This window comes from Trichomycterus rosablanca, chromosome 3 (assembly GCF_030014385.1).
Source record: "Trichomycterus rosablanca isolate fTriRos1 chromosome 3, fTriRos1.hap1, whole genome shotgun sequence".
Lineage (NCBI taxonomy): Eukaryota > Metazoa > Chordata > Actinopteri > Siluriformes > Trichomycteridae > Trichomycterus > Trichomycterus rosablanca.
The window spans coordinates 7,035,162-7,052,562 of NC_085990.1; the positions used below are offsets into that span (position 1 = coordinate 7,035,162).

Below are 17,401 nucleotides of genomic sequence, written 5' to 3' on the forward strand. Positions count from 1 at the left end.
AAACGTTTTGTGCTTTATATAAGTTTCAAGTCGTAGCCTAGTGGTTAAGGTACTGGACTAGTAATCAGAAGGTGGCTGGTTCAAGCCTCACCACTGCCAGGTTGCTGCTGTTAGGCCCTTGAGCAAAGCCCTTAACCCTTAACTGCTCAGACTGTATACTGTAACTGTAATGTAAGTCGCTCTGGATAAAGGCGTCTGCTAAATGCCGAAAATGTAAAATGTAAATGTAAATTTGTTTAATATAATTTTTCATTCAGCAATCAGAAATCATTCAGTGTGACAAATGAGACAATTAGTTTTCACACCACGGTGAGTTCAGATATTTTTCTAAAGGAAACAGCCACTCATGCATAAAGGCTGATTAGGTTATTCTGCCTTTTTAAACTGATTAGTTCTTTCTTCCAGAGGCAAATTTACCTTTTATTAACACAAACAAGATCATCCCCCCAGTGAATATCTCTCAATATTAAAATTTTTAAAGTGTTTCTCATTAGCATTATTACCTAACCATGTCTGAACATGCCCTGCATGTGCAATTCTCAAACCCCTGTGACCTCAAATCAAGTAGAAAGAAATGCAGAAATAAACAAAGCATCTGACGCTGTTGGGATACTCACTGGTAGTCACTTCTTTGATCATCTCAGCCGCTGCGTGGCAGCCGGTGACGATGTGCCTGGTCCACATGGACAGGTCTTTACAGGTCTCAGCTCGGAAAACGTGCGTCTCGATGCCCAGTCTCGTGCCGGTCCGTGTAGCGAATGATAATTCCCCACCTGGTTTAGGTGAACCTCGGTCAGGACCAGAGTGCACCAACCTAAACACACACAATGTATAGAAATGGTTTCTACTCCACCAACTCAACTTAGAACTGGTCTTACATTCAATACTGCTGTCAAAACTGTGCTTAAATGTATGGACAGGGTGTCAGTATCAGTATAATGGTTTGGTTCATCTGTGTATGTTTTGACACGTCACTAAAATATAATTTATTTATTTATTAGGATTTTAATGTCATGTTTTACACTTTGGTTACATTCATGACAGAACAGGTAGTTACTCATTACACAAGATTCATAAGTTCACAAGTTTAATGTCAAACACAGTCATGGACGATTTTGTATCTTCAATTCACCTCACTTGCACATCTTTGAAGTGTGGGAAGAAACCCACACAGACACGGGGAGAACATGCAAACTCCACAAAGAAAGGACCCGGACCGCCCCACCTGGGGATTGAACCCAGGACCTTCTTGCTGTAAGGGGGCAGTGCTACCCACTGAGCCACAGTGAACTAAAATTTTATGTTAATAATTACTGTATGTGATCAACCATCCTAATGAGTGCTGTGGTTAAATAAAATGCTAGTAAACACATTGTGCCGTTTTTCTGGTGAAGTGTGTGTGTGTGTGTGTGTGTTACCGTGTGGAAAGTAGAGGGTATGTGTGTGCAGGGTTGAGCCAGTTCTCCTTTATACGTGTCATGCTGTCATACAGCAACAGGTCTTTCTCTGTCACCACAACCAACACTGGCTTCCACTGAGGCCTCTCGCTCTCGGTCTGCAACACACACACACACACACACACACACACACACACACACACACAGAGCAACATGATATATGTGCATTCCGTGGTAAAAAATACAAATACATCCCTTCTGTTGAGTAGGTTTTGCTATTTTAACCACACCCATCACTAGCAGGTGTTAACAATCAAGCATGCGTTCTCCATAGACCCAAATAACACTGGCGGTAGAACAAGTCGCACTGAATACAGCAACTAGAAGTGGGCTTCTATATTAGACCACTGCTACACACAACAGCCCACACGCCTTACTATGTGAAAGTATGACAGACAAATCTAATCTGTCATCCTGTCTGGGGTGTGTACTGCACTGCGTCCAGTGATTCTAGGAAAACTGGACCCACCACAACCCTGTTCATGATAAAGCAGGAAACATGGAAAGTGAAATATAATGTAATGTTTGTGAGCCTGATGTTTTTACCTTAAATAAATAGCAGCAGGTATTCTACATGGCCCAAAGTATGTGGACACTTAGGCATGAGCTTGTTGGACAGCCAATTCCAAACATGGACATTAACATGGAGTATCCCACATCCCCCTTTTGTGGCTACAACAGACTCCACTTTTCTGGTGAGGTTTTCCAAAAACAGTGAGGAAATTCTCACCCATTCAGTCAAAGTGTTTGTTATATTAACCAATAACTTGAACTTGACGTTCCATTTCATTTGAAAGGTTTAACAGGGTTGAGGTCAGGGCTTTGTGCAGGCCAGCGGAGTCCCTTCACATTAAACTCATCTTTACAGACTTTCATTCGTGCACAGGGGTATAATCATGCTGAACTAGGGCCTTTGCCAAACTTTTAGCAGTGGCTGTGGCTGAAAGACATAATAATTAGAAAATGTCCACATACTTATAACATTATACTGTATATTTAAATACCTATTAAAGGCAATTATTTCAGCTTCTAGGAGAAACGTTATTTGTTGTGGCAGATACTGCAAGCAAACAAATGAGGCTTAAGCACAGCGCAGACTAATCCAGAGAGGGAAAATTAGCTGTAAAACGAATCAGTCTGCAGTTGTAATGCGACCCTGATCCAAGACTTAAACCAATGAAAAGCAGTTAAAGCTTAGCACAGACCCTGTGACTCAGAAGGATGTTCTCACAGCGCTTTAAGAGGCGGCTTGGCCAAACACGGCCCAATCAAATCCCCACAAATCACCAGGCTGCTTTTCAGAGCGCTGTGTGCCATTGATGAGCTACAAAGAAGTGTTGGCACAGCTACAAAACACACACAAACGTAAAGTGTGCCACAAGCAGGCCCTTGTTGCAAGCTGCGGCCGTTGTGCTCAGGGGCTTGAATCCCGTCCTCGGTGCTTCGGAGACTTTCCACCCTGTATAATTATTCATGGAGAAGCTGGCAGGGTGGTAACAGTATGAGGAGCGCTCATTAAAGAGCAGCGAGAGAGGAGGTGGTTAACCAGGTTGCCTGAAACACTGACAGTCTGAGCTCTGTGTTAGCAGCCCCTGCCAGGCCGCGGCTAATGAGAGGCTCTCGAAAAGGAGGAAAAGTGACGCTGATGGAAGAAATCAGTAGCAATGCCAAGTACCACTACAGGGTTCTAAGATATCTGGCAGAACAGGACCAGACTTTGATTTAAGCTCAGTTGGGACTTGACATTATTTCTTTAAAAAATTTGACCCAGATCTTGTTTTTTAGAGATTTAAATAATACAGTTTTAATAATGTAAGGACCACAGCCAAAAATGTGCAGGGCAGTGGCTATTTCATAATAATGTTGTTTGTGACAGTCAGGGATCTATTAAATGGTAGGTTGATGATAGCTCCTTGTAGTTTATGTGTTGAATGTAGCACATATGATCAGACATAAACACCTAAGGGACTTTATTAAGGGCCAAATCATCATGGCAAGATGGCATGGGCAACATATTAAATGCAAAATGTATGACTAGAGACTACTGGATGGATTCACTCACTACCTTTATACTCTATTTTATTTTATTTTAATTTTATTATGAGCCAGTGATGTGCGTGATCTTAAATATGTAACGATGTGATATCCCTACACCCCCATCCTCCATGCCTATCCCAAATGAACTGGCAATCCCCCCTAGCTGATCATGCAATAGCAAGATCAGTAAATTATCATTGGCTTAGAAATTGCCATTTGATATTAGCCTTGTTGCTACCAGGGCCTGTTGTCACACTTTGAGCTGTACCCATGTGGTCATGAAGAAAGCTCAAAGGGGGGGGGGGGGGGGGGGGGGATATAGTGCCAGTATATAGATTTGAAAACAATGCCTTAATTTGTCATATATATACATAGGGCAGCACGGTGGCTTGATGGGTAGCACTCATAGCAAGAAGGTCCTAGGTTTGCTCATTGTTGATTTCTTTCTGAAAGCACACATACAGCCACTAGTTTAGGGCAATCAGGTGCCCGTGTCTGAGGGACGGAAAGCCAAGATGATTAAGGCGCCAGCATGAGTGATGGAGGAATACAGAGAGTATAGTGTGATACATACATGTTACATACTTTAACTGAGAGGTGAGAAAAGTATCCGAGGGGGCGTGTGCTAGTTTGCAGCGCTTCTCGGCCAGCGTGGGTGTCGTGCATGCAGCAAAGGAAAGAAAATCGTCTAGACAGAATTTCACTGGAAGAAACCAAGGAAAAGGGCAACTGATCCACCAAAATGTATCTGACCAAGCTATAAATGAGATACACGGTCGTAGGGTGCAGATCAGATATTACTGTTATTTTTCACAATGCCAAAAAAACCTACAAAACGTAGTTCATACTGTAGGTACCAACCTTCTCTGCTAGCCAGCCGAGGTGGCGTATCTCGTGAGCAGCGCCGATGCCGTTCTTAGCCGCGTAATCACGGAGCTCAGTGATGACCTTGCTCATGAGTTTATTGGTAACGGACTGCATGGACTCGAACCAGGCGTGAGCTGAGGCTGAGTCTGAGCAGCGCAGCACCACTGTGTGCTTCGCATTAGGAGAGTGCAGCTCCAACTGTCTGCAGAACAAGCAGAGACACACAAACATTTAGATCATCGCTGCAGCGGACGGCGTTTCGGACATTTAGTACATGTGCTGTACGCTTTATTACACAAAGTTTAGCCACTGACAACCTATATTGTATCTAAACACCTGGTCAGACCAGAAACCTGCACTTCACCATGATGTAACGTGGATGTGGCCAGACTGAGAATGATCCACCATTAAGGTTCAGTTATCAATTTAGCTCTGTTAAAGTATTTTAGTTATAGATTTTAGTTATAAATATGTACGGTTGAAATTCTTTAAAAAATTAGCTTGGGGCACTCGGGTGGTGCAGCGGTGTATTATACTACGCTGCTGAGAGATACCAGACTGCATCCGAGGAAAGCACGTTGCTGTACACGCCTCTTCAGACACGTGCACAGCCCTCCTCTTCTCGTCCCTGCATTATGCACAGGCGTCTCTTCCGCCAATCGGTGTCCTTACACAGCGTATGAAGACACACCCACCCACACATAGTCCGTCTCCCCCCCCCCTGCAGATACGGTGGCCAATTAGTATCTGCTGCAGGCACTGGCAATCGTGCCCGCCAGATGGCGCCCAGCCGGCCGGTGGCAACGGCGAGTTTCAAACCGACGAGTTCAGAAACTCAGTGCTGGTGTGCTAGCAGAATATCCCAGTCTATTAAGCCAGCCCACTGCCTCTAAGATCTGGGTTCAAATTTCAGCTATGCTATTGGCCAGTTACATTTACATTACATTTAGCAGACGCTTTTATCCAAAGCGACTTACATGAGCAGAACACGATGAGCAATTGAGGGTTAAGGGCCTTGCTCAGGGATCCAACAGTGGCAACTTGGTGGTGGCGGGGCTTGAACCGGCAACCTTCTGTTTACTAGTCCAGTACCTTAACCACTGAGCTATCACTGGCCACCGTTGGGTGTCTACTGTATTCCATGTGGTGCCCTGACCCCAAAGTTAAGACCTGATGGTATAGGAAATAAGGTCAAGTTTAGGTGCTGCTTAATACTAATACAGGGACGTCATTGGCCCGGTTTTCTTTTCCTTTGAAAAAAAAAACAAAAGCATTTTTTTTTAAAGCTCTGACATTACACTTCTCTTCTGCTATGAAAAAAGTAGCCAAATGTGAAGGACCCCATTTAAGCATTTAACTACCCAACAAAACATTGTTTTGAAAAGATTTTAGAAAGTTGTTTAGGTCTACTATGCCTGGTGCTATCAGCCAGCTGGGCGTCTACACAGACACGATTGGTTATGTCTGTGTGGGTGGAAAAGCGTCAGTCTTGCACCCAGTGTTTCCAGATCGGACCTGCAACGACCGTGACCAGGGGGCGGCACGGTGGCTCGGTGGGTAGCACCGTCGCCTCACAGCAGGAAGGTCCTGGGTTCGATCCCCAGGTGGGGCAGTCCGAATCCTTTCTGTGTGGAGTTTGCATGTTCTCCCCATGTCTGCGTGGGTTTACTCCGGGTGCTCCGGTTTCCTGAAACCGAGGTGAAAATGAGATACAAAATTGTCCATGACTGTGTTCGATATAACCTTGTGAACCGATGAATCTTGTGTAGTGAGTAACTACCGCTCCTGTCATGAATGTAACCAAAGTGTAAAACATGATGTAAAATCCTAATAAACAAACAAACAAACAAACCGTGACCAGGATAAACTGGGTAATGAAATGAAAGAAATAACTTTAGACTCAGCAAACTGTAATCTTTTCATAAACCTTACAGACGCAGGATTGGATTCTGCTTGTATGGCACTACAGTATGACCTCAGTTCATAATGGGGAGTAAATCAGCCGAGTGACGCATGATTCACTCATACATCATACTACGTAAGAACCTCGACCCAGCAAGCTGCATAATCATTTTATAATCATTTACAGGTGCTCAGAGCTGGTAAAAATAGTTCACTTTATTAAGACGTAGATTTTGGAGACGGGGGTGGGAACAGAAGCCAGACGGGGCTGAACGGAGCTGCTGTCAAGTAGAACTTGGATCAGATCCAATAAGTTTTTTCACATCCAGCCATGACGTGGGAAACTGCAGGACTGTGGGGATGTCTGAGTATGATTTAGGAACTACAGCAACAGAGCCTGATCTAGATGGATGCCTTCTGAGGTCACAGAAGGTAAACGACGACAGCTATCAACCTCTGGTAAATCCCATAAAACTCTTCAATCAAGAGCTTTTGCAACTAATGTGACTAACCACTCACCGTACACAGAACTGGCCAGTAACATCACATTTACTTTAATATACACCGATCAGCCATAACATTAAAACCACCTCGTTTCTACACTTACTGTCCATTTTATAAGCTCCACTTACCATATAGAAGCACTTTGTAGTTCTACAATTACTGACTGTAGTCCATCTATTTCTCTACATACTTTTTTACCTGCTTTCACCCTGTTCTTCAATGGTCAGGACTCCCACACGACCCCCACAGGACCACCACAGAGCAGGTATTATTTAGGTGGTGGATCATTCTCAGCACTGCAGTGACACTGACATGGTGGTGGTGTGTTAGTGTGTGTTGTGCTGGTATGAGTGGATCAGACAGTTTTTGAATACCGTGTCCACTCACTGTCCACTCTATTAGACACTCCTACCTAGTTGGTCCACCTTGTAGATGTAAAGTCGGAGACGATCGCTCGTCTATTACTGCTGTTTGAGTTGGTCATCTTCTAGACCTTCATCAGTGGTCACAGGACGCTGCCTATGGGGCGCTGTTGGCTGGATATTTTTGGTTGGTGGACTATTCTCAGTCCAGCAGTGACAGTGAGGTGTTTAAAAACTCCATCAGCCCTGCTGTGTCTTATCCACTCGTACCAGCACAACACACACTAACACACCACCACCATGTCAGTGTCACTGCTGGACTGAGAATGATCCAACACCCAAATAATACCTGCTCTGTGGTGGTCCTGGGAGAGTCCTGACCATTGAAGAACAGCACGAAAGGGGGCTAACAAAGCATGCAGAGAAACAGATGGACTACAGTCAGTAATTGTAGAACTACAAAGTGCTTCTATATGGTAAGTGGAGCTGATAAAATGGACAAAATAGAAACAAGGAGGTGGTTTTAATGTTATGGCTGATCGGTGTACACTGTATAACCAAAGTATGTGAACACCAGACCATTAATATACAGTAGAGTCCTCACTCTTCTGCCTTTCACATTTTGGAGTGTGTCTCAAGACCAGGCACTGATGTTGACCAAGAAGGCCTGACTTGCAATTTGCATTCTAATTCATCCCAATGGGATTTGAGTTCAGGGTTGTGTGCAGACTTTTACATCCACTGTAAGAAACTATTCTTAGTTGAGATTTAAATGTGGCACATTACCAAACCAAACAAGGAGCGCAGGAGGAGGAAGTCTGTGATAAATCTGTCAGGAGGAGTTACTCCTGTCCCATTCAGTCTCATTCGCCTTCACTACACTAAACACTTGATTTGCGTATCAGCTGCACGACACATCAGAGAGAGAAGCAGATGGGCTAGAAGACACGGAGCGTGGAGGGAAGTAGGTCACGCAGAAGTTGTATTTATTATAGATGGCTCTGGTGCCAAAAGTTTCACTGCAGTTCTGATGTAACCCGGGGGCAGGAGTCGGGGCTCGTCGACGGTGATGATGCTGCCGTGCAGGAATTTTGATGGATGGACAGTCGGTGGGGAGACTAAGCTGGGTAAAAGTGTAAATTGAAGTGGGAGGGAAGGACGAGTGTTGATGAAAGTGCTGAGAGCTGCAGCGGGAGGAAGATGGATGGTGAAGTGGATGAAGGTATCAGTCAGTCATCTGTCTGTCTCCACAAGAGACCACACATGCAATACAGCACTGAATTTAGCTTTATATGTTGGAAAAGTGGACAGACTAACATTACACAGATGAGTCACAACAATAGGACTACCCCCCAAAAAAGTGCATAGTAGCAGCTTCAGGTGCATGGTTCCAAACATGATACCTCCAAACTGCTGCAAAGTTCCCTGAAAATCATTAAAGTATGAAAACCAGCCAAGCCCGGCGTCACGGTTTCACAGAAAAAAGCAGGTTTGCCAGACAGAGGAGCTGAAAAGTTTGAAAGGGAGACACTGTGATATATAAACAGGTGATTGCAAGTCATCTGCACCTCTGTGCACCCTCTGCCTGCCAAAAATGGCAATGCAGAAGAACACCAAATTCCTTCTGCAGCTGACCACTTCTGCAGGTATCCATGACAGTGATACCAACCTCTTGGCGGTTTGTGGCTTAACATTTCTTCTAAGTGACCAGGCTAGTCAAGTGCCCATCCTATCTCCTAGTGTAGAAGAGAACCACCTCACCATGTACAGGACCTGCTGGTAATGTTCTGGTTCAGATGTCCATGTCTCAGCAGGTCAGAGCTGGCTTGACAGCACATTAAGTGGGTGGTCCTAATGCTTTGGCTCATCGTGTTTTCAGAGAGGGCAATTTATTACAGGTCATTTTTTATTACCATTATACATTTTGCCAGTTTACAACTCATGTTTTTTTTTTCACTTAAACAATAAAAAATTTTATAGAACAAATTGTTGACATATGATAGATTTTTGTCTGTAAAAATAAAAAAATATATAAAAAGGACTATGAAAAAAACCTGTTACAGTGGAGAAAAATGTTTAGCAGCTATGTCATTAGAACAAAACTGTATTTTTACACTCACAAAAGCCAGTTCATGTAAACAGATAAATTCAAACCTCAATTTCTATGAAGCTGCATTGAGAAAATGTTTAATAGGCCGAACAGTCTAGCTATTGGGAGGTGCACTTGTAAGCACACTCCCAATGTCAGTCCCAAGCCTGAATACAATAAGGAGGTTATGTCAAGAGGGCATCCTTTAACTGTGTCAAATCAAGTAAATGGATCAGAATGATTTGCTTGATTTTCAAATCAAGTACAAGTGGCAGTTGTAGCCTAGTGGTTAAGGTACTGGACTAGTAATCAAAAGATTGCTGGTTCATGCCCCACCACTGCCAGGTTGCCACTGTTGGGCCCTTAACCCTCAATTGCTTAGACAATATACTGTGTGTATTGTAAGTCGCTTTGGATAAAAACGTCTGCTACATGCCAAAAATGTAAATGTGAAGTGTAACAAAGACAAAAACACTTTTTCAGAAAACTGGGTTTTTGCAGGAGTATCCTGCCATGTTGTGACAACCAAAGTTCATTTTCTATGAATGTTTCTTTTCTATCCACTTTCTCTGTAGCAGACTGACAACATTTTTGTGTCTTTCATTTGTTACTTTGTTTTTTTCTGTTATTTTGGTCACCTCTTTTATTTTTCATTACCTTTTTTACTTGTGGACTTTTAGCTACAGTACTGTCGTTTTTTGTTAAGCATTTTGTTAATTGGGTTTATTTTGAATTCTTGCAGGTGTGGGGTTTCACCTGGCACCTCAGTGACGAGATGTGACCCGCCCTATCTCTTTAAACAGCAAAAAAACAAAAACATTTGAATGCTCGTGAGCTCTTACTGTAGATACAACTGACCAAAGATTCAAAACCAAAACAAACAGTAAAAACAGAGAAAGAAATCCTCACTTGACAGCCTCAGATATCTACAGAGGTGTGTACAACACTGAACATTGTGCTTTGTAACGTCAGTGCTGTGAACGTGCAGAGGTGTGAAAGTTTCCAAAGGGAAATCATCTTGTGTTAAAAAAAGAAATTAGGCCTTTTTTTAATCAGTTGTGGTGCATCACTTCCTCACAGACTTCCTGTGCACTCTCTGGTTACTCTGACAGACCACAACGCACATTTTCCTACCATTAAATTAGTCACTGTAACCAAAGTATGTTTTGACATCTGCCTGCACGACTTCCTGTACAATACTATGAAAAATATCCTTTCCGATTGTTATTGCACATCTGTCACCCTGAATGATTCCAGATCATTAAACAACACATATTAGACAGTGGGAACTTAATTAAAAGCTTAGCACATTTTGAACAGCAAAATGTTATTTATTTTTTAAAGAACAAAGTTATCCAACACGCATATCACCCTTACATTATCTGTATATTACTGTATATTGCCATTGGTATGTTACCATATATTGTGTACTTCTGCTTATATGTACATACATACATTGGTCACTGAATACTGTACATACATACATGCACACGTCCATACATTTTCTATATATTGCTTGTATATAATCTTATAGTTTGTATATTTTTGTGATTAATGGTTACTGTTCTTGTGCATTGTCTGCAACTTGTACATTGCTTGTATACTTGATTTATACTAGAGATACACCATCAGCCGGAACCAAATTCCTTGTGTGTATCCACATACTTGGCCAATAAATCTGATTCTGATTGGCTATACTATCAAAAAACAATGTCTACATTTATTTTATATTATATTTAATTTATATTATATAAGCCAATTTAGCTTTTGAACAGGCTGGCCGAGTTTATGCATAAGAATGTAAGTCTTTGCCATTTTCACCAATTCAAGCAGTCACCCTAAAGTTTCTACAGGAACACTATGCCCAGATCTAAGAAAATTCCAAAGGACATAAATAAACGTGATAAAATGTATAAATTTATAAATATATCAAATCCATTTCTGAAGCTCTAGGTATTGAATCCACTTGAAAAATATCTGGACAGTGGTCAGTCCAATAAGAGTTCTCTAACAGATCAGGCAAGAATTCACAAGAGAGCCCAAATTCCTGACTAACAGTACAATATACAGTAGATTTGTCAAGATTGGAGCAGGGATGGAATCACTGCTAACCAAGAGAGCCATCAACATACATGTGACATGGCATGATTTCTTTTTTTGGGGGGTGAAGGGGGGGTTACTGACCGATTTTTCTTTCGACGACAATTACAACAACAGTTAACAACTATGTCTCATTACAGCTGATAAAAAAAGAAAATCCAGCATGTCACAGTAAAAAACTTGCAGTGGTTTGTTTATTTACTTAGATGTTTTACGCTGTGCTTACACAATGGTTATATTTATGACAGGAAGGGTAAATCATTTTTATATCAGTCTATGACTGTTGTATAGTGTTGTTTTAGTATATGTTTATTTAAGTGTTGTTATTTTATATGTATTAATTGAGTATATTTACGTGTTATTTTATATGTATTAATTATGTATATATGTAGTTATTTAGCATGTATTATTTAACTGTTGTTTTTTATATGTATTCTTTTAGACCAAATTATTTTCCAAGTAATTAACAATTGTTTCTATTTTGGCTTGGTTCAAAAATTTCAAATTGTCGATCCTGTAACTATTTAGAGCATTCAGCAGTCAGGTTAATTGGAGACACTGAATTGCCCTATAGGTGAATGGGTGTGTGTATGTGTGTGTGTCTGCCCTGTCCAGCGTGTTACTGTGTGCCTTGCACCCATTGAAAAGCTGGGATAGGCTCCAGCAACCCCCCCTGCTTTGCTACATTGGGGCTTGGACAGCATATTATTATTGAGGTAGTATGAAGTATAAATCCTGCTTATTAGCTGATGTTTTTTATATAATAACAAGCCTTTAATAATAATTAATAACAAAAGTAATATGGGTGTTAAGATAACTTTGGTTCTTTAACTGATTTGCAGGCATTCATTGTGACAAATGTGCAATAACAACCCGTCAGAAAGGGGAAAGGACCTTTTCACACCAGTGTATACAAGCCTGTAATCACAGTTTTGCTGATGCTTCACAGGTGAATCTGATGGTTCAAACACTGGATGAATTTTAAAGTCACTGATCTCTGTTATGTCTGTTTGTTATGTGATAAGAGTAATTTACTCAGACATGAGGACACTGTTACCTCCTTCAGCTCATGTACTCATGGAAAAAGATAAGCTGCAGTGTATAATAGAGTACAGCTCCTCAGCTGGGCTGTAGAAGTCACGGTCTGTAATTATCAATTCACCTTTCAGGTCAGTGCTGCTACTGTTAATATTGACACAGCAGTTCAGAGAGATGGAGGGAAAGCTAAACTAATCCATGCTGATTTACTTTGCTCATTAAGGGCAGCACGGTGGTTCAGTGGGTAGCACTGTCACCTCACAGCAAGAAGGTCCTGGGTTCGATCCTCAGGTGGGGCGTAGGTTTATGGGTCTTTTCTGTGTGGAGTTTGCATGTTCTCCCCGTGTCTGCATGAGTTTCCTCCAGGTGCTTCGGTTTCCTCCCAAAGTCCAAAGACGTGCAAGTGAGGTGAATCGGAGACATTAAATTGTCCATGACTGTGTTTGATATAACCTTGTGAACTGATGAATCTTGTCTACCAAATCTACTGTTCCTGTCATGAATGTAACCAAAGTGTAAAACATGACGTTAAAATCCTAATAAACAAACAAACAAACTTTGCTCATTAAAGACTGCAAAGGGAAAATCAACATGAGTTAAATCCCAAGTGAGTAAAAAATCACTGTTTTTTTCTTTTGAACCAAAATATGAAACAAATTAGATAGTAGGTAATTATGTTTAAATCAATTTAACAAAACACAGCAAACATAAGTTTCTATTCAACGGAACCTTGGACTTGAAGCCAAGCCAAATTACCTCAAAGAGAAAAAACTTTAAATTAGGGTCTGACTTGTTTTCTAGATTATGAGAGTTTCTAAATAACAATTCGACATTTTTGGATCTGGACTTGATCCAAACTGATTGAGGAGAACAAAGCTAACCCACGCCCCCTCCGACACATGGGAAGCAGCCGTATGCATTTTGTCACCTACACCAGACGAGACCAGCTGGGGACCAGCTCTGCGTATGGAGAGACACACCCTGATCTGCACTCTCTCCCTGTCTCTGTGCAGGAGCCATCAATCAGCCAGAAGAGGTCATAATTGCATTAGTTATGAGAGAGTCCCTATCCGGCTCAATACCCCAACCCTATATGAACAACAGGCCAATCGTTGTTCATGTGGCCGCTCAGTCCAGCCGGCACTGAATTACAGTGTAATGAGTTACTAATTCGATATGTTTCTAGAACTCGTTTCTTGACTCTGTGTAATAAACATATCGTCCATGTCAGACATGTTTCTGAATAATTTCTTTCATTTTCAAATACACTGTATGACCAAAAAAGCTATTTGGACACCTGACCACAAGCTTGTTGGACATACAGTTTAAAAAACAAATAGAAATAAAATAGAGTGACCTTTATGTGACATTTCTGAGCAAACGTCTTACAAGTTATATCTGCGGTAATTTGTGCCCATTCAGTCAAAACAGCATTTGTATGTCTGGGTACTGGTGTAGATCCAAGTTAATTCCAGAGCTGTTTATTGGGGTTAAGGTCAGGACTCTTTCTTTAAACCGAGCTATTCTTCATGTCTTTTTAAAATTGCTCTGTGTACCAGGGCACAGTCATGCTGGGACAGGAGAGGGCCTTCCCTAAACTGTTACTGCAAAGGTGCAAGCATATAATGTCCCTTATATAATTTATTTTATACAATTAGTTATCCTTGTGGCTAAAACATGTGAATTCAGTAATTAAAAGAGGTGCTTCAATACTTTTGTCCATATTGTGCAACATTTGAACATGTAACGTATGTTTTTTGAATAATTTGTTTTCCCAATAACAGTTCTGACTTTTCCTAGATCCAAAGTGTTTCTGAATAGGCCGCTCAGGCGACGCAGCGGTGAAACACGCTAGCACACCAGAGAATACATCGTATCAAATCTCAGCTCTGCCATATGGCTGGGCTGGGCGGCTACATGAACAACGATTGGCTGTTGTTCATAGGGTAGGACAAGCCGTATAGGGACTCCTCATTACTGAGCGAATTGCGTCCTCTTCTGGCTGGTTGATGGTGTCTGCACAGAGTCGAGGGATAATGCTGATCAGGGTGTGGCTCTCCGTGCACAAAGCTGATCGCCTCATGCAGGTGAAAAGATGCAGTCGGCTACTGCACACGTGTCGGAGGGGGCATGAGACAGTCTCGCTCTCCTTAATCAGGGTGGAGAGGAAGCATAATGCAATTGGGTAAAAACTGGACGCTCTAAAATTCGGGAGAAAAGGGAGAAAATGCATAAAGTACAGTTGTTTCTGAATACAGTGTTTCACGTTTTATGAAGCAGGGTTTTTGCAAATAACAATTAGACTGATTGTACGAATTAGGGATATCAAAAATACCAGTGTTGTTGAATATTGTATATGGTTGTACTGGTTTTCTGAACCAGGTATAAATTTAGTAATAGTTTTCCTGACCAAAGCTTGTTCTAAATATTGTGTTTCCCCTGTCTGAATTAAGGTCTTGTGTTTTCCAGATATTTTGTCTCTCAGGATTAGTGGATTGAACCCTTTAGGACCACAGTTGTATCAGAGTGTGTGTGTAATTGTTTTTAAACAGAACGTTTACCTGTTTTCAGGATCAGGTGTGGTCATAGCGCGGGTGACATGGCACATTTGGAGTGGAATGTATCTGCAGTCTCCCTGCAGTGACAGTAACGGAGGGCTGGGTAGTTCACAGTGGGGGCTGCCGAGCCGAGGAGATTCCGGTGGAGGCGTCTCCCATCCGATCTCGGCCACTGGGGAGGTCTTTTTCACATACGGAGTGGCTTCTCTCATGTACTTCACTGTGACAAAGGAAAAGATGATGCTGGTTAGTTAGCTCTTATGTGAGAAGGAAGGAAACGTGTGTGTGTGTGTGTGTGTGTGTGTGTGTGTGTGTGTGGTGTAACAATGCACAGTACAGTACGACTACTGAGAAAATCAAAGCAGAAACACTCGCTCCTAAACACATGAAATAGCACCTTCCAGATCTGCATGTGGTTTCAGGGCAGAGGTTTGAAACGTGCATCACCTGCATGTGAATGTGCTGATCAGCTGATTTTACAAGACTAGCTGTTACTTTCATGCTCAGAAAGACGCCAAACTGAGAAGTTCAATGCAACTGCAAAATTCTGTCAGTGGTGAGTCTTTATGAGAACATTTATCAGATGATTTTGTACAATCACTACAGACATTTAGCAACAATGTGCTGAGAAAAGGTCACGTCAGCACCACTTCTGACACAATGTTCCATAAATATGTTTTGGCAAACATATCACAGAGGCAGTGGAAGAACACCCCATCCAACCTTTCCTCCCTCAAAGACAGTCAATTGTGTGGACGTACGGCCCGGTCAGTGGCTCTGCTGAGATTTGAACTTATGATTTTGACCACTCTGCAGTGGCGTGTGAGTGTTAGACCTCTGCACCACTCGACCACCAAACTGCCATATACACCGATCAGACATAACATTAAAACCACCTCCTTGTTTCTACACTCACTGTCTATTTTATCAGCTCCACTTACCATATAGAAGCACTTTGTAGTTCTACAATTACTGACTGTAGTCCACAGGACCACTACAGAGCAGGTATTATTTAGGTGGTGGATCATTCTCAGCACTGCAGTGACACTGACATGGTGGTGATGTGTTAGTGTGTGTTGTGCTGGTATGAGTGGAGTTTTTAAATACCGTGTCCACTCACTGTCCACTCTATTAGACACTCCTACCTAGTTTCTCCACCTTGTATATGTAAAGTCAGAGACGATCGCTCATCTATTGCTGTGGTTCGAGTTGGTCATCTTCTAGACCTTCTTCAGTGTACACTGCATGGGCAAAAGTATTGTGACACACCTTCTAATTAGTGAATTTATGTGTTTCAGCCACAAACATTGCTAACAGGAGTAATAAATCAGTTATACAGAGGAAACTATATGCTTTCTACTGTCAAGCAATAGTTGATGAAAGGTCCTTTCCTGTTCCAGCAACACTGTAACCCTCTGCACAAAGCAAAGTCATGAAGAAACTCCAGTGGTCTGCACAGAGCCCTGACCTCAATCCACTCAACGGCATAATTGAGATTTTCCTGACTAACATCAGTGCACAGCCATACAAATATTCTTTTGACTGAATGGGCACAAATCCCCATAGAAAAGTCTTGTGAGAAGCCTTCTCAGAGGAGTGGCTGTTCTATTAGCTGAAAAGATCACATACAGGTCATTCTATTTCAATACCATTTGTGTTTTTAATGGTATGTACTACAAGAATACACATTTAGAGTACACCTCAAAGGTTACCAGGTTTTTCTGTATGGAGCTATTGGGACATGAGGCTCATCTGCCCCTTTAACACAAACACACACCTTAAAGGTCAACAAAAGTCGAGTGAAGGCAGTACAAACTGGTATTTCAGGTCACACCAAACACAAATTCAAAGCATGGATACATCCTGAACAGGGTCCCAGTCCATCAGAGAGTATCACGCATATATTAAATCCCACTTACACAAGGAGTTCCCCTAGGAAACACATTCAGACAAGGGGAGAACAGCAGCTGGGGATTGGGATTGAACATAAGACTCCACCAGGCATTTCATTCATCACTTGGTTATTATGTGGCTCCTGTATAGAGCACATGAGCTGGAAATAAATGATTGGTGTTTGTTCATCTCTGTTATTTTTTATCGACACAAAGCTTGATTAAACAAAAGTGCAGACATTTGTTGGATGTACAAGTATTCACCCACCTGCGTCAATATTTAGTCGAACCACCTCTGCCTACAGCTGCATAATTTCAGGGACATGTCTCTACCAGCTTTGCATGGCTGGATCCTCAAATTTTCTATTTATTCATTTTCTACCCAATTTTCTCCAAACTAGTCGTGTCCAATTATCTGATTGTAATTCTCCTCTACTGCTGCAGCCCTTCCGCTCCTGACTGTGAAAGATCGCAATCGTCACACGCCACATGTAACTGCAGCAGTTAGGAATAAACCATGTTTAGTCAGTGTCCCGGCCCTTAAAAACAGCCAATCATGTGTCTGATAGCAATGTTTTTCATAGGTAAAATTGTT

The 17,401-nt window shown here is 41.9% G+C and overlaps 1 protein-coding gene across 1 annotated transcript in view; it reads right to left on the reverse strand.

Moving 5' to 3' along the window:
- Positions 1–17,401, reverse strand: part of sntb1 (syntrophin, basic 1) — a 41,673-nt gene that overhangs the window by 12,980 nt on the left and 11,292 nt on the right. Inside the window, exons 2-5 of the mRNA XM_062992555.1 lie at positions 14,918–15,134; positions 4,356–4,563; positions 1,419–1,555; positions 618–814 (exon numbers count right to left, since the gene is read on the reverse strand). Of these exons, the coding sequence (XP_062848625.1) occupies positions 618–814; positions 1,419–1,555; positions 4,356–4,563; positions 14,918–15,134 (759 nt within the window). The remainder of the gene's footprint in view (positions 1–617; positions 815–1,418; positions 1,556–4,355; positions 4,564–14,917; positions 15,135–17,401) is intronic.